Source organism: Nothoprocta perdicaria, unplaced genomic scaffold (assembly GCF_003342845.1).
Source record: "Nothoprocta perdicaria isolate Ctin4 unplaced genomic scaffold, notPer1 scaffold_206, whole genome shotgun sequence".
NCBI lineage: Eukaryota > Metazoa > Chordata > Aves > Tinamiformes > Tinamidae > Nothoprocta > Nothoprocta perdicaria.
In genome coordinates, this window is record NW_020455272.1 from 1,003,390 (window position 1) to 1,029,227 (window position 25,838).

At 46.2% G+C, this 25,838-nt stretch overlaps 1 protein-coding gene across 1 annotated transcript in view; it reads left to right on the forward strand.

The window, feature by feature from the left end:
* The first annotated feature begins 3,362 nt into the window (after nucleotides 1–3,362).
* The window catches only part of ZC3H7B (zinc finger CCCH-type containing 7B), a 43,443-nt gene continuing 20,967 nt past the window's right edge, over nucleotides 3,363–25,838 (forward strand). The window contains exons 1-11 of the mRNA XM_026038257.1: nucleotides 3,363–3,562; nucleotides 9,809–9,869; nucleotides 11,578–11,611; nucleotides 11,974–12,171; nucleotides 13,021–13,179; nucleotides 16,005–16,085; nucleotides 17,704–17,760; nucleotides 19,163–19,205; nucleotides 23,309–23,568; nucleotides 24,419–24,764; nucleotides 25,698–25,756. Coding sequence (XP_025894042.1) covers nucleotides 9,817–9,869; nucleotides 11,578–11,611; nucleotides 11,974–12,171; nucleotides 13,021–13,179; nucleotides 16,005–16,085; nucleotides 17,704–17,760; nucleotides 19,163–19,205; nucleotides 23,309–23,568; nucleotides 24,419–24,764; nucleotides 25,698–25,756 — 1,290 coding nt within the window. The 5' untranslated portion in view covers nucleotides 3,363–3,562; nucleotides 9,809–9,816. The remainder of the gene's footprint in view (nucleotides 3,563–9,808; nucleotides 9,870–11,577; nucleotides 11,612–11,973; nucleotides 12,172–13,020; nucleotides 13,180–16,004; nucleotides 16,086–17,703; nucleotides 17,761–19,162; nucleotides 19,206–23,308; nucleotides 23,569–24,418; nucleotides 24,765–25,697; nucleotides 25,757–25,838) is intronic.

A 25,838-nucleotide genomic window follows, 5' to 3' on the forward strand; every position in this document is an offset into this window, starting at 1 on the left:
CGCGCCGCGGGGCACGCCGGGAGATGTAGTCCCGCAGGGAGGCGGCCTGGGGCCTGCGGGGCCTTGTCCTGCCCTAATTTCCGGTGGGACAAGTTTCCGTAGGGAACATAGTTCCATCTGTTCCGTAGGGAACATATGGAATGTGAGAGACAAAAAAATAACAGCACCCAGCGGTGCCACAGCTACGTGAAAGCCTGAGCTAATGCAAGCTCATAAGCAGTAAGGCATCCTCGTGTCCTTGCAGCCCAGGGAAATGAGGAAGCTGAGGCACTGACTGGATTATGCTCGTGTGTGAGGAGCATAAAACTACCAGGAAATGTCGACATGAGGAGATAAATCAGCATGATGCTGAGAGGGGGCCTGAACTGTGAAAGTGGGGGCAAGGAAATTGACTCTTGCTGCCTGTTCCTCCTGAGCTTTAGCAGGAAGCGGGATCGCTCAAATGTATCCCAGCTCATCCACTGCTTTTCTCCCCAGTGTTGTCCAACTTCCTTGGCCAAGAAGGGGGCGAGAATAAAGTCTTCTGTTGTGGGTGCTGCTATGCTGGACTACAGGGGTGTTAATGCCATGGAAGCAGATGCCTTTTCCTTAAAGAACCGCAGAATCACAGACTGGCTGAGGTTGGAAGGGACCTGTAGATATCACCTAGTCCAACCCCCTGCTCCAGCAGGGACACCCAGAGCACGGGGCACAGGGCGGCATCCAGGCGGGTCTGGAAGATCTCCAGAGAAGGAGACTCCACAGCCTCCCTGGAGAGCCTGTGCCAGGGCTCTGTCATCCTCAAGAGGAAGGTGACAACAACTCCAACTCACTTTTATGCATCAATAACTGAGTTCACATTAATAATTTTGCACCTTTTGACCTTGCACCTTTTGACCCTTTGACTACTAGACCTAGATAATCCAATTTGCAAATTATGAGAATTTTGATGTTAACCAGGAGGAAAGACATTTTCCATGAAGTGGGCAATACATGCTGTATCATAGCTTTATGAGACAGCGCTCACTGTTAAAAGCAAAGAAAAATTGGAGTGAAGGAGGGTGTAACATGATGTTAAATGAGGAAATTCAATCTCAAAAAAGAATGTTCTCAAACAAAAGAATTGCACTTATTCCAGCATATTTCCTGCTTATGTATAGATTTTGTTTTCCTTTCTCCTCTCCGCACTTCCTCCTAAGCCATCTTGTTCCCCTCGCGCAGCTGCTACRTCTTTGCCTTTCAGACTTCTTGGTGGTGGCCAGTGACAGGACAAGGGGCAATGGGTACAAGTTGAAATGCAGGCAGTTCCATCTSCACATGAGGAAGAGCTTCTTCACTGTGAGGGTGCCAGAGCCCTGGCACAGACTGCCCAGGGAGGCTGTGGAGTCTCCTTCTCTGGAGATCTTCCAAACCCGCCTGGATGCTGCCCTGTGCCCCGTGCTCTGGGTGTCCCTGCTGGAGCAGTGGGTTGGAGTAGATGATCTCCAGAGGTCCCTTCCAACCTTAACTATTAAGTGATACTGTGATTTGAAACTCTCACAGCAACGTTGGAGGCATCTTGGGCACCATGACTCATCTGAAGCTTTCTGGCCCCATGACGCTCCCCTTCCTCTGTGAGCTGACATGTCAACTCTCCCCATGCTAATCCATCTCCCCCAGGCCTGCTTCACCCTCCTGCCTAAGGCCTCCCCTCTGCAGGGTTTGTCTATAATATACATTTTACATAACACCCTCAGCAGTGGAGACCCTGCTTGGCTGGACTTGTCATTGYTGAAGAATCATTGATTAGAAGGTATATACATGTCATGAGTTATATATATTTTATATTCATRCTATATACATGTTACAAGATATATATGTTACAAGGCAGCAAATTGATGAATAGCTAACAAAAAATAAATATTGTCCTATATAAAAATAATATTTGAATTGTATCAAATAATATCTAAAACAATGCATTGTGATTAAATATTGTGAGYAGTATAAAGAAGTGTTGTCTGGTGTCATATGGTACATTATATAACTCACAGCCCATATATCATCAATTATCAATTTATGATAATTAAATCACCATAAATAGCTGCCATAAGACAATCCTGTACAGTACAATAAAGTCTTTTCCATTCTGTTCTGAATGCTTTAAATGTTAAATATTAAGTAGGTTTCGTACACTGCAGGTGATGTGTTCTACCTGCCTCTGAACATTGCCTGCAAAGCACRAAGTGACATTGTTTTGGGCTGCGGTAAAGAGACAAGTGAGACACCGAGAGGTAAATATGTCACTGATTGCATCTGAAAAGAGGTGATAATTTAAACCAGTGTCGGTCTGGAAATTAAAATCTGATGATAGACAAAATCCTCAGGGAGGAAAACCTATCCTACCAGGGAGGATGGATTAGGAGCTGAGCATGGAACTCATTCTGGGGGGTTATTGGAAGTTAATGATGTTGCAGCTGGGCAGGGAGGGATGAAACTCCTGTCTAAGGGGCTCTGTGTTTCTCTCTGTTCGCAATCATCTCCCATGACCCAAGAATAAACGATGATAAATCTGTTCCTGGGGTTCTGCCTGCATTGGAGGATTTGAGATGAAAACGACGCAAAATCAGATTTCAAAAAAGCACCTAAGTACTTACATATATAAGCATTTATAAAGTTTATAGATATATGTATATTATATAGGTATATAATATTATGTAACTGTATGGAAATAAGTATATAATTATGTAATATGTATAATTATATAACATGTATTATGCATGTGTATTATTGTATATTATTCACTGTGTATTACTTCCAGAAATAATTTTTGAAAAGGTTTAGTAACTTAATATGTTTGAGTATATCATATCCGGAAAAAAAAACCCTCAGCTGCGTGGGATGGACTAAATAAGCTCGCTCATTGCTCTGGCCCCCCTCCAGCAAACCTATATGTAATGGCACAGGGGTCAATTCATATATGTGATAATCCCGTTAGGGTCGCCTAATTCAGTCCAGTGCATCGCTGCACCACACACACACACAAACCGCMGTGCAAAGGCAGCTTTGGATCCTCTGCTTTCTTTGGGGGTGTGTTTCACGTCGACAAAAACCAGACATCCGGCAGCGAGGAAATTGTCTTATTAAAATAAGAATGAGCTCCAAACGGTTAAGCACGTTATTATTATTATTTTTTGGGGGGGGCGGGGGGGGAAGGGAGGAATTTAATTCATGTTAAAAAAAAAAAAAAAAAATCCAAACCAACCACAAGGGAAAGATGTGTGTTTTATTTTGCAATGGAAAGCGGTAGCCTCTAGGGCCCGGGGGATACGCAGGGAGGCATTTTCTCCTGCTGGTGCAGCTGAGAGAGAGAGCGAGCGCGAGCGAGCGAGAGCGAGACCTGGAAATGAAAGTAAAGAGAGCAGGAGGCACATGGAGGGAGCTGCAGGGGCAGCCGATCCGGAGGCAGAATGCTTCCTTCTATAATTAAATAGCACTTACTATTATTATTACTTATAGTAATAATACTTTAATAATATTTCTAGTAATATAATACCATTTATCGGGAAAAGTTATACGTAGCGTGGGGGGGGAAATCCAAGGAGAGGTGAGTCTTTTCTTATTATTGTTTTTTTTTGGGGGGGGGGAGGATGGTTGTTTTTTTCGTAAACCGATTGTATATATGTCTGGAAAATGCATTTGTGCGTATGAAGGAGGGACGTGAGAAACGGGAAAATCTGGATGTTGCTTCATTAAAAAGTAAACATTGCAATGGTAACCGTGTAGAGGAAACGTTTTGTGATTGCAAATTTAAAAAATAAAAAATAAAGTGGAGAAAGAAAATATATTATCGACGGGGTTTTGAAGCTGCCCCCACTCTTCTGCCAAAATTGTGGGGTTTGCAAAAAAAAAAAAAATAATAATAATTGTCAGAGATCCTAATCCCACCCCCCGGTAAAAAAAAAAAATGTGGCGGTAGTGTAAAAGTGAACAGCTATCGAAGAAGCCCTGGGGTTTATATTAAAAGAAAACTTAGTGTTAATTGTGCTTGTGCCGATTTGTGGTTTTAAGCTTTCCAAGCTCCGCTTGAGACGTGGATTTCGCCTGCAGTTCCCCCCCTCCGATTTGGTATAAACCCCATGAAGCAGCAAAGCAGCCCTTGTGGAATAGCTTTCCAGAGGCGCCTTCCTCAGGGGCTTGTAAAGTTTTATCGAATAAGAAGTTCTTTTTATTTTACTGTTTTATTTATATTCCTTGATGCTTTATATGGTTTCCGAGTAGAAGGGGAAGGTTATCTTTATTTATTTTTTTTCCCCTTAAAGTACCCTCCATGGTTCCTGGAAATGTCTTTTTTTATTTTAAGTCGGTGGGGGGTTGGGGAAGGAGGAAGAGTCTGTTTGGGCTTGTTTGGCGTTTTATTTTATTTTATCGTATTTATTTCTCCGGGGAAAGGCTGGCTGCCTCTTGCCGCCGGGGGAGCCCCCCGGCCCGGCCCGGCGCGCGGGAAGGCGCCGCCGGCCGCGCTCGGCCTCGGCCGGCCGAGGTGGCGCTGCTGCCTGCGGCGGCCGCCAGGCAAGGCCGGGGATCAGCGGCCTAGTCGGGGCTTAGGGGGCTGCGGGGGGAGCCGCTGCTTCACGCGCGTGAAAACTGACCCGAGCTTTATTTTATTTTATTTTATTTTATTTTATTTTATTTTATTTTATTTTATTTTATTGATATATATGTGTTATTTTATGTAAAAGGGCTGGTAGAGGAAGTGGCCGGGGGAGGGATGCAGCACTGCTGGCCCCCTCGGGCTCCCCGTGTGGGGCTGGGGCTGCAGGGGAGGGTGGCCAAAGACGAGAAGGTGCAGGCAGGGGTGCTCTCCTGTGGCCTCACCTGTCTCCTTCTCCCTTCCCTGGRGCACCGGGCGCTGCCTCTCACTGGGGGAAGAACAGAGGCCGCGAGTGGCAGAATGGCCCTGTGTTAGCTGGACACGTCCCTGTGCTAGTTGGAAGTGTGGATGCGCCAGGCTGGTGTCGCCCTGTTGCCAGCTCTCTGTGGGGCAGGGGTGCTGGGACTGAAGGAGGCGGACCTGCAAGGTGCCGGGGGTGGGAGAGCAGCTCCTTTCGGGAGGTAGCATGTACCGGGACAAGGTAGTTGGTCCTCATGGTGGTGTGGCTTTTGAGGACCCAGAGAGTTGTCATGTTTGAGGGGTGTCCAAACCCTGGGTTCAAGCCCAGCTGCCAGAGTGAGCTCTGTCASCAGCCCAGTTTGTAACTAGCTGCTTGGCTTTTGCCTTCTGCTTGACGTGAATCCAGCTCCATGTTCTGCTGCTTGGCCAGGGCAGTGTGTGGCTGCCCATTAAAGACTCCAGATTCACAGATTAGTAGAGCCTGGAGCCTTTTGCCCGGAGGAACGTGCACAGAGCCTGGGGCCGAGCTCCTGCCCCACCGAGCTCCTGCCCCACCGTCTGCCRCTTTCATCTCGGTGCGCTCATTTCTCACTGAAACGTGACAGTCAAGGCCTGGATGTGAGGCAAGCGTGGACTGATTGCCCTGCCACAAATACATTATAAAAAAACTTTGCACAAATTTAGCTCTGGTAGGGTTGAGAACAACGGCCRGGTCCATAATAAGGTTGACTCAAGTCTTTCCATTTGTCTTGTGTTGTCTCTTAGAATGAATCTATGAAGGMCGTGATTTAGTTAGCGTGCTTAGTAGCTTGAGCTTCCTTCCGAAGGCAAGGAAACACTTTTGCTGATGTGCAGTATTTTCTGGTAGTTGTTTTGTGCAGTTGTTTCTGTCTGGCAAATAGTTTGTAACTCATTGACAAACTGTGAATAAAGTCCTCTCTAGATGCTGGACAAGAGAGGGATAGTCATCAGCTCTGTGACTGAAAGCTGGAGCGTGCTGGCAAGGTTATAAGTTCTGGATTCAGATTTGGATGGCAATTTGAGCAGTTTTGGGAAGGGTAATTTTACTTCATAAAATGTTTGCCACTATGTTTCTAAAAATAATTAAAGACAACAGAAGTTTATCATGGCTTTTTTTTTTTTTTTTTAAAATTAATTACCTATCCATTGTGGTACAGTGCCTACCAGAAGCATCGTATGTACTGGTTGTTAGTTGTGTGTTTGAATTACTGGTGTAATAACTTCATAGTTTGATCCAAGGGTAAAATGAGACACTGTGAGGAGTCTGGAATGAAAAAGGCAGACAGAAGTGACCAAGTTTCCTGTGGGGTGGCCCAGACATGAGGAGCAAAAGGGATAAGAGTGGTCAAAGTGGTCAGGGGTGGTGAAGACAGAAGAGAAGCCTTTTGCGTGCGGTGCGGTGATGTGGGRTCAGGTCGAATGGGAAAGGTGGTTTTTCCTGAGATGCATGAGGTTACTGGGTTTGCAGTGCTATGCGTGGCATGCATTTTGAGGGTGTTGCAACAAGAAGATGAGTCTTTCTTATCTGTAAAGCTGTGACATAAAGGTGAAGGTATGAGGGAGTTTTGCCTGGGAAGCTGGTTGCCTGCCCTGAAGGGGGTAGGAATGCAGGGGAGTATCAGAATACAATGGTGTGGAGGGCAGATGAGGCCTGTGGGAGGTGAGGCTAAGACTGCAGAGAGTAAACAGCACACAAGGGATAGAAGTCTTGGGGCAGGGGAAGGGCCGTAGCAAGGATTAAGGCTGTAGTTGGGTATTGTGTAACCACTGACAGAGCTGAGGTAGGTTGGTGAGCCATCAAAATGAAATAAAGATGCATGTAGGCATGTTGGATTCAGTAGAATATGGTAGACTACTTCGGCAATAGTGATGAAGGGGATGCAAGCTGAAGGGGGGGCTCCAGGATGCAGGAAGATAATGTCTTACTGTGGGTAACTGTTGACCTTCTGGTCCGTAGACCTTTGGCTTCACTGCAGCCTGTAATCGATAGCATTTAAATGCTGTTCTCTGTGGCTGAGAAGCAGTAACCAGTTCTGGCTGTTACCTATGCCCACATCCTACTGTGTAGGATGTTTTATCAGTGGGGTTGGAATAGCCATGAAAACAGATACTGATCTTCTCTGCCTCCCTCCTTGCAGTAATATTTTAAGGAAAGAGCTGAGCGCAGTAGAAGAGATTGGAGTAAGCTCAGCCTTTTGGAAGCTCTCCAAGTTGATGTCCCTTCTTTGTGGATAAACCAAAATTTGAAGGTGTGCCACAGCATTTTTGGAGGGCAGCCACCGGCTTTGCGATGACCAGCCAGAGTGGAACTGTTCTCCCCACTGTCACTTCTCTGTGGGCCACTGCTTCACTTGTGCATGTTTTGTTCTCTCCTCTGTGGCTTGTGTCAGGATGCTGCAAAAGTTGAACTGTTCTTCAAGGCAGTTTAAGCCAGGAACTAAAGGTGACAGCAGCTTGGGGTACAGTCTGACTGTGTCTGAACAGGGTGGGCAGAGCAGGGTGCCTGTAAGAGAATCTCTAAGCAGTCTCAAATAAGATAAAATGATGCATTTGGTCCCCCAAAGCAGTCCAGCGGCAGGAGGTGGTGCCAGAGACAGGACTGGAGATGACTTACCCAGAGCGCAGATCCAAGGTCTTTCTAGGAGGTAGAACTGAAGGCAGATGAAGCCATAGGGTAGCTAAGATGCGACCTGCATGCCTGGGCCTGGATTTAAATAGAGCCCCTGAGCCCTGGGCCATACTTGGATGATGAAGATGCCGAGAGAGGCTGCTCAGCACATCTAAGGCTTCTTGGTGTCCTCAGAGCCAGGCAGCTTGAAACTCTACCTTCTTCCCTTTGCTTTCTGTCACAGTCCCCTTGACTCTTCCACTTCCCCCCTCCATCTCCAAATTTATCTCATCTCTCCTTGTGTTGACTCTTTTCCCCACCTTCTTCTCTGATGTCCCTCAGTTCTCATCTACTCTGCTCTGGATAGCTCTGTCCTCTTACAGCTGTCATTACTATCTACATGCAGATGGTTCCTACTGCTTCTCTCTACTCTCTGTTCTATCCTACTTGCTGGCTTTGCAGAATTTCATGCAAAGAGAAGTACTGTCAAATCAAATCTCTCTTTTTCTGCTCCTTAAGTCTTTATGTCTGGAGCTTTAGTGATCATATTAACCTCGGTCTCCTTGTTAAATTTCCTTCTCTCTTCCTGATTGCTCATTATCCAGGTTATTTATAAGTTGTTCCAGGTCTTCTGTTGATATTGTACTGAAGTCTACCTGCTCTTCTCCACCACGTCTGCTAAAAGCCTTTATGGAGACCTTGATCATTACTCACCTTGTCTGTTGGCATTCTGGCGTTCCCTTTCTTGCTGTGCCTGCCCTTCCCGTTCCAAATGCAGCTGCTTAAAATCTTCCACCTGCTGTTTGGACCAGATTGCTCCCAAATTTACTGTCTGATGTCTTACRGACTGCACAGTGTCACTTTCAAATCCTTGCATACCTCAGCTATGATTTCTTTCTGCTCTCCTGTCTTTTTTTCATCTTTTCCTTCCAACTCTCCTTCTTGGTAGAGATCTGGCATCATTTTTTTTCTGCAGTTTGTATGGTGGGGACTGCAATACACAAGGGCTTTTGGAGATGTCGAGATTGATTTGAACATACTTTRAAGGTCCCTTTACCCTATTCCAGTCTCAATGGCCCTTAGATATCTTAAGATACCTGAGACTGGTAAGGATGGCTTTAATGTAAAAGGGAGCTGGGCAGTAGTGCTCTCCAAGCTGTCGTGGCGTAGGTTGAGAAGACACTTTCTCATAATCACTTCAGAGATGATCCCACACYGGGAGCGCAGTGTCATCATCATCTCTGTCTCACCTCTATTTCTGTGGTTGCTGTCTTGATGCCCAAGTTACTGTTCCTCAAGTGCTGAGCATCATTTGTCGTCACAGCTGGCTGAGGGCAAGGCTGGGAAATTTGTGGTCACCCRCAAGTCCCTCTTGCCACAGAAGGTGCCATCCCTTCTCCCCTTCCTATTCTTGTTTTATACAGCAGCCTATATCCCTTGTTGGGAGGACAGGGAGCGGTTCTAAATTTGCTCCCAAAGTGCAAGGGATAAAGCTCATGTATCTAGTGCTATGATTCAGACCCACTTTAGTTGACACCAGAGCTATTGCTCCACCACATTTCTAACTTACCGGCACTTGCAGAGACCCACCTTGGAGCTGCTCGAACCCAGACGAGCTGCTGTGCCTGGCTGTCTCCCTGGTTGGAGAAGATTACTTTCTATTGAGTCTTCTTCAGGCACTGCCCACCCCATTTTTAAAGGCTGCAGCAGGGGCTCCTGTCCCCTTTCCTGGAGAACATTCAGAGGTCTCTGCTGTCCTTGCCTGTGGGGTTTACCTGTTCATCTTCAGCCTGAAATTCCCATGGCTTATATTCATCTCTCTTTGTGTGAATCTAAGCAAGCTATTCCTTCTCCTTTCTAGTGTTTCTATCATACACTTCCTGACATATAGGTTGTTTTGAGTGCTATGCTGTAAACCAGTTTGAATCTGGCTCAGATAACTAGTCAGAACTGCTTATAATGGAAGCATCCCCACACAAACTCCTAAAGTCATTTTCATTGCAGGAAAAATGTTTTGTTTTGTTTTCTTTTCCCTAGAAAGCAGTCACAGTTACTGTTGGTTCCCATTGCTTTATTTATTGGCAGTCTAAAAACTGAAGTAATTTCTCTTTGCCTCTGTCCTGTCAGTGGCATGTGAGAAAAAGCAGATGCTGGGTAGTGAGTCGCTTGCCATCCTGTGTCTGCTGTGCATATAAATCAAGGACTTCAGTGTTCAGGGCATCTGGTCTGGAACATTTTGTTAGTAGTAAATTGAAGCACACACGAAATACTGTGCTGCTCAATTGCCAGCAAGACCTGTAATTGTTTTTTTTTTCTTTCTTCCTCTGCAGCAATTATAATGGAGAGACAGAAGAGAAAACAAGAAATAGAGAAGGGACTTCAGTTCATTCAGTAAGTGGATAACCTCCCTGTTTCCTGTGGCTTTGGAGGTGCTTATCTTCATGTTGAGGATTGCACAAACTGAATTTGTCCTGCTCRCTGCTCTGGGCTGCTGCTTGGGAAAGATGTATTGGGCCTGAGGATTTTCACTGTATTTCTTCAAGATGTTTTTTGTACCAGAGCTCTCTAAACTCAGAATGGCATTGTTTTAATTTTACTGGGTTTTGCCTTCTACTGCAGTTCCAGGATAATCTTTGTAGTCACCATACTGCTAATGTTGTGCTTTGCCTGTAGCCCAAGGATCTAAGCCTTTTCCTCTCAACAGGGTTATCCTGACTTTCCTACAAAGCAGGATAATGTTTCTACTTTCCAGGTTGCGAGAACAGGGTAGATTACTCACCAGATGTCTCATATGGCACCTATAGCAGAAGCAGATGATCCAGGCTCTTTTAGAGTTACCAAGTTGGTAGCTGCCTCAGGTCAGTCTTCTGTGACTGTCTTGTAGCTTTCYAGAGCTTGGGATGAGCACTCACGTTGCAGCTAGGAGTCCAGGTTCCACCTCATAAATACCATAGTGTTTCCCCTCCAGTGGCTGAGTTAGTTAAAAGCCTCAGATTCAGGTCTGAGTTCCATGGTGGTTAGGAGCAAAATTACAGCAAGATTGTAATCAGATTTTTTTTAAGGGGTCCTGCAATTTACTTTAAGAGGTCCTGTAATTATTATGGCTGAAGTGTGTGTCTCTGTAAGACACAAAAAAGCCAGATATTCTGTGTTATATATCTATATCCTGCATTGGGGCCATGATATTTGCACTCTAATCTGAGACTAGATGAGGCCAATAGGTCCAGTTTCAAAGAGGCAGTTTCGAGTGGTTTTTCTTTTCTTTTTGGTATCATTTATAAAATGCACAAGCTCCTTGGAAAGAAAGTGWTGTAGAAACAGGGGGCGTTTTTCATACTTCTGGAGTGTATCTTGGACCCTGAACCTGACTGAGTTTCATTTGCTATTTGTGAGCTTGTTTWGATGTGAAAGAGGGGTAACCCAATTTTGTCTGCAGCCAAAAYACTTCCTACAAAGAAGTAGGCAGACATAACTAGACATTTCTTCTAGTTAATTTTAACTACTGATCAAATACAGAGATGTTTATTTTCTGATGAGTAATATCATGTATGTAATGGTRTTTCAGTATGAGTAGGGCTGTGAAAAGTGCTAAGGACTCTCTAGAGTCTCATGTCTTTTTGCTGAAGGGGAAAAAATTAAACACACTGTGAGCCAAACCTGGATGACCTGTGTGGTCTGAGCTGGAGAATGGAGCCTTCTGCCTAAGTCTCAGTGCTCCTACAGGATGAATATTCTTCACAMAAGAACTGCCAGCTCTGTGGGTCTCCAGCCCAACAGTGCTGGCCAAAGCAGATGGAATTAAAGAGCCTCTAGAACTTGCTTGGTTTTCTCCTTTCTTTGACGTTGTTTTTGTGGTGCAGGCCTGAAGATGTGTAGGTGAGGAAACACAGAGGAATGTGATTGTATTTATCACTGTGTGTCTTCTCTGTGGTGACACAGAGAGTTGGAGGCAATCTTGGAGTGACCGGTCCWGCTTCAGGTGTTCAGTAACTCTCACTTAGATTAACATAGGACCAGAGAAATGGCTTGTTCATTGAAAAAGTGTATGTTTTCATGCATGCCTGTCTCATGAGCATTTCCTTTTTTGTTGTTTTTTCAGGTCCACATTACCTCTAAGCCAAGAAGATTATGAGGTAACCAACATTTTGTTTTCTAAAGTTGGGTACCTTTGGTGAGCAAGATTTTTCATATTGCACAGGCATTAGTTTACATAGCAGAGCTGGASAGCATTAAATTTTTCAATAATTTAAAACATTAAGGATTCTGAGAAGAACAACTTCCAGGGAGAGGAGAAGGCAACTGAGTACTTTAAGAAAGAAGATTGTTTAAATGAWTGTCCTCTGCCAAAAAAAAAAGGTGTTTTACAGGGGAATGGGAAGGGAGGAGAATTTTAGAGGGCAGAAAGCCTGCTAAAATATAGGGAAGGGAAATTGGAAAATTTGTCTTTCTGCCTTTGGGCCTCTGCTCCATTATTTGTGCTCTCCTTGCTGCGCAGGCCTTTTTGCAGAAGCTGGTGCGAAACCTGTTTGCGGAGGGCAACGACTTGTTCCGAGAGAAGGATTTCAAGCTGTCGCTGGTGCAGTATGTGGAAGGGCTGAACGTGGCGGATTACGCAGCCTCCGATGAGGTGACCATCCCGAAGGAACTCCTGTGCAAGCTGCACGTCAATCGAGCTGCCTGCTACTTCGCCATGGTGAGTGCTTTTCCAAGCATCTCCCAAAACTAGTCAGGGCATCCAGGTTGCTGCTGTGTCATGTGATTGGAAGAGGTGTCAGGAGGGGATTAAATTGATTTCTTCCTCTCCGRTCTCCAACACCAGAGGAGACAATAACGCAGAGAAAACTCTGGTATCTCCCTCCAGCACTGTGTTTGTTAGAGGAAGAAGATGAGGGAAAGGAAGCCTACTGGTGTTGGTCAAGCCAAAGTGCTGAGAATGCAGTTTAGTGCCGTGTTTGAGAGGAGTTAATATAATGCAGAGATCAGATTGGAAAGCACTAACGACTTCCAGAATTGACTCTTCAAGCATTGCTCTGAAAATGTGCCTGTCTCCCCTTAGAGGGGAGAGGCCTCCAAAAACATGTGGGAAAGAATTCTGAGGTATTCAAGCTCTTAAGGGTTGCAATGTTCTGTTTTCTTTAGGAATCCAAAAGCTGTCTTTTATGGCAAAACCCCAGAGCAGGTTCATCCTGTTTGTGTGAGGCTGAGCACCATAAAAAAAAAAAAACAAAAAAAACAAGCAGTTACATAATTAAAGACTGTCAGATGCAGCAAAACCAAGGTAAAGGGGAAGGCTGTGTAAAGTTTTTCAAGCTGCCTTAATTCTGGCATTTGCTAACTTTCTACTTTGCAAGCCTTAACAAAATTTACTTTTATTGTAGGTTCTGTGTGCTTGTGTGTGGGTTTGTGTGTGATGTAATATATGGGTTTTCTACTGCCTTGTGTGATCTTGTTTCCTGTGGAGAGACAAGAGTTGCATTCAGACAGGGAGAGAAGTTAGAATCTGCATTGCCTTAACTGACTTGAGGCTCTCTTTTCCGTGCAGGGTTTGTATGAAAAGGCACTGGAAGACAGTGAGAAGGCTCTGGGTCTAGACAAGGAGAACATCCGAGCGCTCTTCCGGAAAGCCCGCTCCCTGAATGAGCTAGGGAGACACAAGGAAGCCTATGAGTGTAACAGCCGGTGTTTGCTGTCCCTCCCACATGTAAGTTTTTGACACGCAGCTCATCTTGACTTCTGTGACACTTCAGCACTTCCCTCTTCTGTAACATCGTGTTCAGGGTGAGGCCTGAGGGAAGAGGTGACCTGGCTGTGCCTGGAGACATGTGTATGCCCAGGAATTGTGTCTTGCTGACTCAGAGASGGCATTTGAACTCTGGAGTGTTTTGCAGTGTGCGTTGCCCTCTATGGACACTGCCAGCTGGAGACTCTGCTTAGTGGCAGCAGGTTTGGTGGCCTGTTTGTGAAGTGCAGAAACCTGTCCTAACAAAATACGAGTTGAGGCTGTGGGATTGTTTTAACTAGCTGTTTTTGTGAGTCTAATGTGAGTTGCTAGCAGCATGGGGGAGATGGAAGCTGGAGCCCTGGCAGGACAGCATGTATCCTCTCTGATTTTAGAGAAATTTGTCTGATGCTTTATTTTGTAGTGGCTAAGACAAGCTGAAAAAGTTTATTATTTTTTGAGGGGCACGTGAAGGGGTCCTTAACATCAAATGTGACTTATTATTTTTATGTTCACATGTGTGTGAATTTTTATGTGCAGAGAGGACTGTTGGCATATACCGGGCCCTGGGTATTTTCTCAGTAATGCTTCTAGTGAACTAGTATTCTCTGTTTGGGCCATGTGCTGAGCAGGAAACCAGACTGTAAGAGATCCTAGTGATCACTAGCTGTCTTTGCTRAATTTGGTTCTGATAAATCATTTTAATGTTGCTACTAGAAAAATGCATCTGCTTCCTCAGGGGAAGCAGACTTTATTTATTACAGAAGCAGTCTCTGAAAGATAAGCTTTTCCAATGATTGATTACTCTTTAATTCCTAGTTCCTTGGTCTGGCAGAACAAGTGGCCAAAACATGTTAAAGGGATCAATTTAGGGACATTCCAAATAACTTTATTTTTTTAAGTACTCATTTATAACCAAAATGATCTAATATATGTGTTCATATAAAGCTGTATATGGCTGTATACCCTACAGTGCAACTGAGCCACTTGATTGTATGGTTAGGTCATCGATTTAGTTGTGTTTACCTACTTCTCATATCATTACAGTCACTGGGATCTCCATACTTCTTAGGGAACTCCCCTTGGCAAAACAGTTCAGCCTCTCTCTTGTCAAAATGGGAGGTGGGATTGGCTGCAGGAAAGGGAAGCCTCAAGACGCATCTGGGGAATGACAAGGAGCAAATAACCAACCCACCTCCGAACCACAGGCTTGATGATGGCAAGAAAGAAATTGGAGCCAGTCTGGAGGAAGATGCATTCTTGGTGTTGTCATGATCTGGACTGGGCATCAGAGAGGACCTTGCAGAGTCAGGCAGGCATGTGGAGTTAGACAGGGTAAACCTGGTAATTCATGAGTGGGAGATCAAGGAAAAGTGATAGTATTAGAGGTCTTACTGGGGGGAGTCTCTCCTACCCTTTCCACAGGAAGCAGGAACAGGACAGTTCTCATCAGAAAACATTGGAGGGAGTGTTTGGAAAACTGGAAGAACCATCAGAGAGCAGAGCACTGAAAAGATTGATCTGGGTATAATGTTAATAAAGGTAGAGTGCTGGTGGTATCAATAAGATCTGGGGGTTGCAAGAGAGGGAAGAGGAGGCAGTGACCATGAGACTTGACCAAGAAGAGGTCTCTGGAGAGTAGAGAGACAGTTTYAGTACAGGAAGATGGTACACCTTGGAGGGGTATAAAACAGCTAGAGAAGAGAAAATGAACAAATGAATTTAGATTTTGCCCTGTCTGAGTTCAGAGAAGATGGTGAGGAGGCCAGTGAGGAGGCAGAGCAAGTACAGTCAAAAGATGGCACTCTGAATTGAAAATACATTGATAGTGTGAGGTGGAGAGTGAGGCCAATGAGAAGTTGAAAGAGAAAAGGTGAACCTGTAGGGAGGAGGAGGTTGGAAAGAATTGCACTGCTAAGCAGAGAGAAYAGGGCAAGCTTCAAGATGGCAGATGAGGGAGGAGATGTTGAGGCACCAAGTAAGGATCTTGCAATAGGCTTGGGGCAGGTTGTTAGTTCAGCTAAAACTGGAGAGGAGAGGCCTGAGCAGGGGAATTAAGTTTGGCTGAAAACGTTCTCCAAAGCTCCAGGTGATGTGGGAGCAGGCCTGGGAGGTGAAGTGGGAGCTTGGTTGATGGGGTGCAAAGGGGAAAGCAGAACAATCTGCTTAGTGGAGCTGAGGCTGTTTAACCAGAGCTGAAGTCAGTAAAAATGCCTTGTTAACAATTAAGTTGGAAGCTTAAGACTTGGTAATAGTTAAAGTAAAAAAGAAAGAAAGAAAAAAAAAAAAAAGAATGAACCCTGTGTGCATACAAAAATTCATTATTAGGTGATTATAAGCTCTGTGGTGGGCAGAGAGGAACAGAGCAGGCTGTGCTAAGCTCCTTCTTCTTCCCAGATACAGGGACTTTGTGGAAATTGTATCAGGCCCTGGCATGAGGACCGCTGATAGCCAGTGACAGCCCCTCCAGGGCCTGTCCTGCTGGTGGGGACCCTGAACCCTGCATTCGAAGAGTGGGTCCTTCCTTGGAGGCAGAGAATTGCTTCTCATTTTCTGCAGCACTGAAAGTGTGTGGGGAGAGGTCCTTCCTGGTAGAACCTTGGTATCTCTACGTGCTGAGTGGCAGGAGTGCTCAGGTCTGCATGGACTCTTGGAGCTGCCCCTGGCAGTTGCCTTCCTGCTGCTGGCTGCAAGGGAGGCCCCTGGCCCCAGCCCAGCGTGGGGAGCCACAGCCACGTGCTCCTGTGTTGCATTATGTGTGCCTTGGAGACAAAACTGACACCGTTCTTCAATGGGTTTGGCCCTAGGATGAAAGCGTCACGCAGCTGGGACAGGAGCTGGCCCAGAAGCTGGGCCTGAGAGTTCGAAAAGCGTACAAGAGGCCTCAGGTATGGCTTTCTTTTTATTATTATTTATTTTTCTTTTAAGAGTAACCGTCCCTTGGCTCTTGCAGATTCACTTTTACGAAAGCAGTAGGTGCTGCTCTGCAGTTACCCACACTCATATGGCAGCCTGCCACCTCTCCAGTGGRTCCCTGAGTACTCTCTCCTTGTCCCCACCTTCTGCCTTGCTTCTGCCTTGACCCCTTTCTAACCCCATCGCTGCCCAGTGTCGCCTGCCAGGGTGTTTCCTGTGTCCCCAGCTGAGCAGGGTAGAGCCTGGCAGTTCTGGAGGAGAGGCCGCTGGTGCAGCAAGGGCACGTGGCTTCATCCTAGAGGAGGTTTTGCATCCTGGTTATGTGTCGGAAGGGAGGGATCCTCTGCCATCTTGGCGCGGGGCCGGGCTTTGTATCAGAGRTGGCTCATGTGGTCACTATCCCATAAACTTGCTTTGCAGTGAAGAGAGGACCTCCACTTTGGTAGCTTCACAGGTGCCCATCTGGCCAAATGTCAGGAAGGGCGACAGTGGGAAGTGAGTCATGAGTCCTGTGAATTCACCTCAGTGGCTGGATGCGTAACCTGAATTAAAAGAAGGGAAAAAAAAATAAAGTTCTGTGGTATTCTGTTGTTTTTTTAAAATATGTACCCGGGGATGGAGCTAGAGGGCGTCTGGCCACAGCTTGCACTCTGATAGAGCCTCCATGCTCAGCCCCTGAGATGCCAAGAGGCGTTTTCGGGAGGAAGGGACTCCATTTCCGGGGCAGTCTTGGCTCAGATTCCCAGTGGGATGGACCGCCGGTGTGCGGGAGCCCGCTCCRCCTGGCTGCGCCCCTGGCACTGGCTCGGTGCCCTTCCAAATCATGCACCACCTCCGAAGAGCCCCTCAGCAGAGGGAAGCGATTTGGTGCTCMCAGTCTGCAGGGAGCTTTTGAGGTAACGGTGGCTGCTTATGCATAGGGAGCAGCTTAAAGTCTGGCCATTGAAAAGCTCCTGTGGGTGATTGGCCTCCCTAAAAAACTCTTGACAGTGTAGCAACTCTCAGCACTCCGAAAGGGTCTCCAAAAAAGGGAAGTTTTGCTCAGAAATATTTCTGCAGCTGCTCGGTGCGTTGCCCTATCACATTTGTGCTGCTGTCATGTTACTCGGTGGAGATGGGCTTAAAGCAACTGTGTGCTAGAAATAAATAAAGATAAAAAAGGCCGAAGTGCTTTTGATTAGTTGAAATGTAGCAACTGGTATTTTGCTAGCAGCTTGCTACCTTTCATTCCAAGGCTTTAGTGCCTTGCCCAAATTTTTTAAAGTCTTTTTTTTTTTTTTAACGAAAAGGCAAAAAAATGTCTTTTTGGAGGTGATTTTTCATTTTGCTGTGTTGAATGGTGTGTGTTTTGCACTGAGGTGGCCAGAATAAATGTGCAGCCTTTTGCAAATCGGGTAAGCTGTACCTTTGTGTTGCATGGTATGCATTCTGAGGTGGCTTTTTTCCCCCTTCTGAAATGAAAAGGAATCCTATTCTGTGCTATTAAATGGATTATACCTGAAAGGAAACCATGTTATAACCCAGCTTTACCTGGTTTGCACTCATTCAGCACATGTCTCTGTTCTAAGACCTCTCTCTTCCTTGCAGCAGGAATTGGAAACGTTCTCTTTACTCACTAATGGCACGTCAGTCAGTTTATCAAATCAGGTAAAGTTCCTGTGATTCTCACTGTTCATATATATTGCTAATGCTTCTGGGTTTTATTTCCAGACAAATTTATTGCCATCTTTTAAGTTTTAAATATATGAATTAGTGTTTCCCTCTTAAGGAATATTTTCAAGGAAAAAATATTTCCAGTGAAAACACTTTGTGGTCATCAATTAGGTCATTGAAGATGTTATTTATTTTAGATACTGTGTTTGGTTTCTTTTGTATTTTAAATGAGTTCCAGTTTTCTAGTTTTTGTGTAGTTAGGGCAACAATAAGTGAAAATCAGAAAGTGCAACTGCCAAAGAAATATAAAAAAGTGAAGTTATGTGAAATCAGTTCCATTGAACACAGGAGAGCAAGGTACACAGAATAAATATTGATGTGTTCTTTGGATTGTCCTGTCCCCACGGAGATCAAGCATGATCAGGTTGCTGTGCAAATACTAAACCAAAACACAAAGAATAGCTGATTTCTGTACTTTGCAACTGACAAACAAACAAAGAACATTTTTGGTGTTTTCACTTGGTATTTGACGTTTTTCCTGAAAGCAAACAGACAAATTCTAAAATTGTAAAGATGAGCACTTAGTTCAAGATGGGGATAGTAGTGAGTCAACTTACATGCCACTGTTCAGTGAGCTGCCTTTGTAGCAGAACAAGTCACCTTTTGTTTTTGTAGTTATGCCTAGTTTTTGATTTGAAAATACTTCTTTTTACAAGAAGTGAAAATCCTGCAAAAACTAAGGGTTACAAAAATCACTGCAGTAGATGCATTAGCTGGAATGTAATACTTTTCTAGGGCCTTTACAATTTTAAGCCAAAAGCATGCTCGTGTTTATGTTTCTGTAAAATATGGGCTTATTTTGTTCCTTGCCTGAAGCTCTAAGTCAGCAGTTGCTTTGGCGAAAACCTTTTCCTGTTTTGAGATGGCTCTAAAAGTTTGTGGTTATTAGATTGCAAACTATGTGAACTAAGAAAAGGAACATTGCGTAAGATGAGGCTAATCAGATCTTGCACTGCATGGGGCTGCCTGATTGATTTGTCCTGGGACTTGGGATACAGTATTTTCATCCACTTGTGGGAAAAAAAAGGAAAAAAAACCCCACACACTTTTACGTACAGATTTGATTGCATGATTGGATGTTATGCAGAGTTGATGTTCCTGTACCGTAATGTTACACAGCAACAGATTTTGAGCACTACTGGAGGTAAAAAAAGAATAAACTGTTTGGMTGAATGGCCTTGAATGGCCCTTGTTGGTCTTAAGGATCTTGTCCTGAGAGAGTCATAAGGAAAAGAAATTTGGGAGTAGTAAAGGGTCATCTTTGTGGTGTGACTGTCTCTTGAAAGAGGAACTTCTGGTCATAATTTTTCTCCCTTTCCCTACGTTATGTTTGCAGACCACTTCCAATGGATTGGGTTCGATAGATGACATCGAAACAGGTAAAGACACTTGACCTCTCTGGCTTTTGTCACTTCAGGAAGGTGTCTGACCAGGCTTCGGTGCCTGAGAGGTTCATCATTGTCATGTGGGTGGGTTTGTCATTAACTCGGATGTTTTTTTCCTTACTTCTTACAAATTCCTTACTTCTTACAAATGGTCAGTTACTGAGACACTCATGGAGAGGAAAATGAGGCAAAGCAGATGGCTGCATATTAGCACCTCTGACAGAAAAGCTTTTCATCCAGGCCCAGCGAGGGACACCTTTGGGAATTAAAAGGATCTGCTGAGGTGCACAGCTCCCACCAGTAGTGCCTTCCTAAAGCTGGTCTTGGCAAAGTGAGGTTTTGCTTTAAACTCCCAACCAGAACTGTACAGATCAAGTGAAATTAAGGTTGTGGGCTGCCCTTTGTGCGCTGTGTACATATTGTCCTCCAAGAAGTTGAGATGGAGGAAATTAAAACAAAGGGAGTTGGGAGGCATCCAAGGAGAGCCGTGTGCTCTGTTAGGAAAGTAGGAGGAGCAGAAAGGGGGGATACTTGGTTGCTTTTCTCCTGCCGGAAAACAAGTGACCTTAACTCTGCCCCTCTGGAGAGCTAAATGCTTTGGCCATCGTCACGTGCTGGCACATCTAAGTGGTGCCTTGGAGTCAGTCTCTGCTCCTTTAGAAGACAGCCACAGTGTTAAATACAAAGATTTACCACTGCATTAGCTATTTTCTTTTTATAGAAAGATCCTAATTTTATAATCGGGGTTCTTTTGATGTCAATTTTAGAAAACATGTTAGTTCTGCCTTGAATACCAATTCAGTAATTGAGTGCAAACCCGAGACCCAGTTTGGTGAAACAAGGGGAGTATTTCACATCATCTTGCCTCTCACTGCAGAGTGACGAGTGACTCCTTCCAGCAAGCTCCCTCCTAACTGGGTTTTTGTACAAGAGCAGCGTGCCAGCCCCTGTGTAGTTCAGGCAGAGAGAACCTTTTCTGCTAGGAGATGTGGTCAAAGAAACTGGAAACTGTCTCATGCTTCGTCCCACTGCCCTCAGATTTGGTGTACCTTGAGGAGGGCTGTGAGTGCGGGGTGCCTTGAATACCCCACGTTCAGACATATTTGAGCAAAGTTTGGTTTTCTTGAGATGCAAATTCCTGAAGCTCCTTCACCCATGATTTGCTTGAAGTCRAAATGAGTCACTGAGCCCTGCCCTGCCCAAGTAAATGCTCAAATCTGTCTCAGCGTGGCCTTGGCCAGCCAGTGCAGTGGAGAATTGCTGCCATTTGAGGAAGCAGAGGTAGAAACAAGGTCTTTAAAAGCCCATTCTTGCCTCTCTGGGGTAGGCTGGTAAGTGTTTGGACCAAGTACAAAGTGTGGGCATGGCCCAAGAGGATTTCTGCTAGTTTTGGCAGGAGCTGGGTGATTTGGGGGAAATGGATAGATGAGACCTCCACTRAACTACTACTACTACTGCTAATAATAATAATAATAGTATATGGGGTTTTTATGTCCCAGCTCTGACAGAAAGAGGCAGTGGGGATAGAAGGCAGGTGTGTGCCTGCAACCTGCCCATCCAAGAAGGCTGTTTTGGGTGTTGTTGTTGTTGAGGTCCTTGTTCTGTTTTGTTCGCAGTTGGAACAAACATGAGGTGAGTGCAGCAGGTATGTGGGCTTTTTGGAAAAGAGGGTATCTAGCATGTGGGCATGGTGGCTGCTGAGTGGGATCAGTAGGAGGAGGAATCCAGAGGAAAGCAGGGATGGGAAAGGAGGGGTAGTGGAGGGGGTAGGAATGGAGAYGAAGTGGCTGAAAGGGCAACAAGGATTTGGATGGCCAGAGAGGGGGAACCACTTGACCCTGTTTTCCCCCTCGTTCATTCCAGAATCTGTTCTCTTTTCTCTTTGCCSTTCACATGCACAGGGGAGCCTGGGTGCCTGTGCCTTTCTACCACACACTCAGGGCTTTTAGCCTCTGAGGGTGTGTGAGGGCCTCTCTCTGCTTCCCAGTGTGACTGGGAACTGGAGGGCCTCATTTGTTCCTCAGAGAAGCTCAAACTTCTGGATTCTTGAGGTCGTGTCATTGTGAGCCCGTTCTGCTCCTCCCCTGCACATGTCCCTGGCCCCACTAGCATGTCCCAAACTACTTATTGGCCCCTGGAGGGATCTCCACAGGACTCTATATTTCAACATCTGAAAAAAAGTGGGAAGACACAAACTGTCCCTTTGTGCAGAGGGAAATCTGGCAGAGCTGCCAGTGATGAAGCCAGCACCAGGGGAAGCTAAATGGCTGGTTTCTGAGCCCAGCTGGAACCCACTATAGGGAGGTGGGCTGAGCACAAGTCGTTGCAAGGGGCCGTGGGGCCTAGGCTGAGCCTGAGCTGGGGCACAGCTTGGCCTCTATAACCAAGAAGGTTTCTGGTGCCTTTTGAGCTGCTGCCTGTGATAAATGTGCCCTGCTGCCGTGCTAGAAAACTGGGCTGGATCCCTTAAGGTACAGCATACACTTTCATTTGATGACACTCAGGAGGTTCTGGAGAGGAAATCTTTGTTTTCSCTTTGCCTTTTCCATCTGGTTCCCCACCTTTTGCCACCGTGTGGCCTCTGGTGCCTCTGCCCATCCACACGCCTGGTCAGAGCAGATGCAGGAGGAAAGGTTGAAGGCAGCTGCATGGTGCTCCCAGCGAGGTGAGAGATACRGCGTGTATGTCAGCTCCTGCTGTCGTTTTGTCCCAGGTTTGGGGATTTGCAAGCACTGTGGATTTGCTGAGCTCTCTCTAAGCGTGACATCAGCCTAGTCCCTGATCCGTGAACTTGTGATATATAGGCCAGCAGTGTGGCTCACTTAGACTGGGTTAGGAGAGAATATCCAAGTCTTCATGGTGGCTGAGAAAGCAGAGCTTGTGTAGATAAGGAAACAGTATCTCTTTTTGGATTGAGATTTGTGTGCTCAGAAGTTTGTCTAGTTTCTTTCTCCCCCCCCCTTTTTTAACCAATTTCACAAAAGCTACTGCCTCTCCCTCCAAGTTTTTTTTTTTTACTTATAGCCTTAGAGCATCACAGCTACAGTGCAACTTCTGCATAAATGCAAAAGGTGGCATCTTTTTCTGATTTCTCTTCTTTCATTCCGGGTCATCTGCACAGGGGCAGAATTAAGGTAGCTTGGGTGCTTGGTTTGAGAACCAGAAACATAATGCTGCCTTTCTGGAATTTCTATCATTTTTTTTAACCTTTTTTTTTTTTTTTTTTCTTTTTTTTTTTTTTTTAGAGTAAAATACTTCATAGAAGAGTATGTGCCTATAACCTTAACTTCACTTAGCAGAGATTTATTTTGCATGTTGGGAACATCTCAACTTTTCAACAGTGTTACACAAGAGAGTTAGGGAAGCGTTAGGAAAAAACCCTCCCYCTTTGATCAGACGGTTCAGGAGGGGCTGTTGGCTGACTGAGGTGTCGGGAGCACTGTGGGTCACAGCCTGCTGCTCACGGGCATATGGAGGCCCTCGAGAGCAGGGAATCTACTTGGGTCAGACAGCTCTGCGAGTCTGCTGGGGCTTGTTGGGGACACAGCCCAAGCTGGTCTGAGCCCCTGATCTTTGCCTCTCTTTTCAGCTGCACCTTGTGTTTTATCTTCTGTGAGTTAGGATGGCTAAGAGTTCAGAGAGGGTGCGTGGGTAAGCAAGCTTTCAGTAGGGGTATTGAAACTCCAAGGAGCAAAGGAGGCAGTGGTGGCCACCAGGCGCACCAGTGGGGGACGTTAAAGAAAATGCCAGGTAGTAGGTTACAGAGAAATTGGATTCTGTGCCCCTGCACTTCAGTCCTGGCCACAGCAAATTCAGGAACTGGCTTGTGGTTGTTGTACCTGGTTGCCAGATCATGACAGTGGGTCTTTGCACTGACCCTTAGAGCATGATTTGGCTATTTTTGAGACATAAGAGATTGAGAGCAAAAATCAAAGAGCAAGAACGCTCGAAACCACGTCCCTTCTCTTGGAAAGCTGGACATTTTTGGTGTTCGTGGTTTGATGGAGCTGTTGCAATGCAGTTTCTGCCGAGCCACCCTGCTTGTCCACTGCAAGAGGCTCCTCAGGATGACTCTCTGTCTTTCTCACCCATCACAGACTGCTCTATGGACCTGCAGTGCCTCCCAGCTCCCGTGGCCACCTCCATCCCCGTGAGCGAAGGGTTGGCCCCTTTGCCCACTGACTCCGACGCGAAGGGTCTGCCTACCTCACTCCCGGCTGCCAGCTTGCTCCCTTCTTCAGACTGCGTGTCCCTGCCAGTGCCTGAAAGCGTGGAGGACTTCACAGATGGCGACATCATTGGGGAAGAACTGGACTCACTCCTTGACTCCCTGGCCGAGGGGTCCCAGTACCCTCTAGTAAGAGCAGGCGCTGCATGAGTCTCTTACGTTTTGTTCCAGATGGGCTCCTGGAGCACGAGTGCATGGGTGCTGCTGGCTGCTCTGGTCCTCTTCACTCTTGGCTGTTCCKCTGGCAAAACTTACCCACTCCTTCCTTTATTGCTGCAGTGGGCTTGTATGTATCTAAAGAGGTCCTCCCTCTCCAAGCCAGCTTTGCTGTGTGGCACATAGAGCTACATGGAGGTSCCCTTCAAAAGGTACCTGAGATAACCCTCTCCCGCCATCACCTCCTCCCTGACTCCTGGTGTCTGAGGATTTGAAACAGGTGTGCGGGGAGAAATGAATGTGCTGCCACAGGAAAGCTGATCTCTTCTCCTGGTATTCTGTGTAGGCTGCCTTGAGCGTGAGCTCTTCAAGCAGGTCTGTAGAGATAATCTGTGTTGATACTTACGCTGGATTTTGGTTGCCTSTGTTACTGATGTACTGTCAGCCAGCTTGGGTCTGAAAGCAAAGTAATCGTATCCGTGTGGGAAGCCTCTTGAGCCAACAAGCTCTTCTGAGGCTGCTGCTGCGGCCTCTGTGCTGTGTGTGCTTCAGGTGCCCAGCACAGAGCTCTGCTTGGCAGACTGGCAAACTCAGGTACCCAGACACCTCCTCGGGGGCCTTGGCGCAGGCGATTTGCAGCACAGATAATTCGGAAGATCTGTGGGAAGTTTGTGGGTAGATGTAGCTGTTGGGTATCCTTTTCTCCAGGTAATGCAGCATGCTTTTGAGGGGGAGCCTCTTGCTTCCTCTGTGCTCTCCRCACTCATTTTCTGCTCCTCCTTTTTAACATGTGTTTCTCCTTCCCTTCCATGATTCCCCGAAGTCTCTGGTTCAGAGCACCATTCCTACCAACCTGCCCACGGAGATGCCCCAGCTCATTCCGGTGTTTCCGGGGGGAACGCCACTGCTGCCCCCAGTCGTGACAGCCAGCATCCCCGTCTCGTCCCCGCTGCCACCGGCCTCCTTCGGCCTCGTCGTGGATCCCGCCAAGCAGCTCTCCTCCTCCTCTGTCCTGGATGCCTTTGAGCCCCCGCCGGGGGGAAGTGGAGGCTCCACTCTAGATTCTCTGGATTCCCTGGATCTGCTCCCCTACACAGACTCACGGCTCGATGCCCTGGACTCCTTTGGGACGAGAGGGTCACTGGATGCCTTGGATTCCTTTGCCATTGGTAGGTGTGGGGCTGAGGGAAGATGGAACTGTTATGTCTGTGGAGAAATGTTGAGGTTGTTCTCCTTGGGCACTGAGAAGATTGCCACACACCTTTGCCAGTGCCAAGGGCTGAGAAATGTCTTGGACAGAGCAGCTGAGTCTGTCCAGCTCATTAGTAAGAAGGAGCTCTATGGATATGCAATTGCAGACAACCAGTATGTGCAGGATGTAAACTCCCAGAGCAGAAGGGAACATCAAAAGTATATAATGAGGAGCAATGAGGTCTAATCCTGGATTGATATCCAGGGTACTTCCCTTGGCAGGATTTACTAGACCACTAAGTGTTTTCATACTATCCCCAAATGATTCTGACCAAAGGGGCAAAATCCTGCTGAGGGTTTTATGTGATGTAGGACCTTTCAGAAGAATGGCCTATGTCTGGGAGGTCCCTCCCATCTCTGGTTTCAGAGCAGTAAGTTTCCTGACACAAGAGTTACTGCACTCACAYGTCACAAGGTGCCAAGCTCTACAGGGATGGAGGTTGAGGAGAAGGTTCCTTCCTGTCCCAGGAAGAGGGAGGCAAGTTTCCCAGCTGAGTCATGCCCAACAGTACATGTTGCCAACAAAAATATTTTGAAAGGAGCAGAGATTGGTCAGTCATCTCAAAGTAGGCTCAGATTTGCCTGAGGATTGGACAACCTTAGAGCTGCTGCCTTGGGAATGCTGCCACTGGGCAGTGTGGAATTAGGTTCAGGGAGATTTGGAGGACGCCAGGGTTCTTGAACTCTTTCAAGATTTGGATTGCTTGCGGAAAAATACAAAAAAAAAAGTTAYGACATAAATAAAGCAAATGGATTTCAGTTGTTGGTTGTTTTGTAAGTAGAACAGCTTCTGGAAGTGAAGTGATCGCTTTTATTGTATGGGATTTTCTTTTTTCTCTTCCTTTGCCCAGAAGAAACCAGCYCCCAGGAGCTGCGACACCCACCTGGCAGCCAAAAGCCATCCGCCKTGGTGAGTGAGCCGCTTCCTCACGCTGATGTCCCAAGATGCCCTGGAGCCAAGGTAGTAGTGACTTGGCAGATGTAGGTAACTT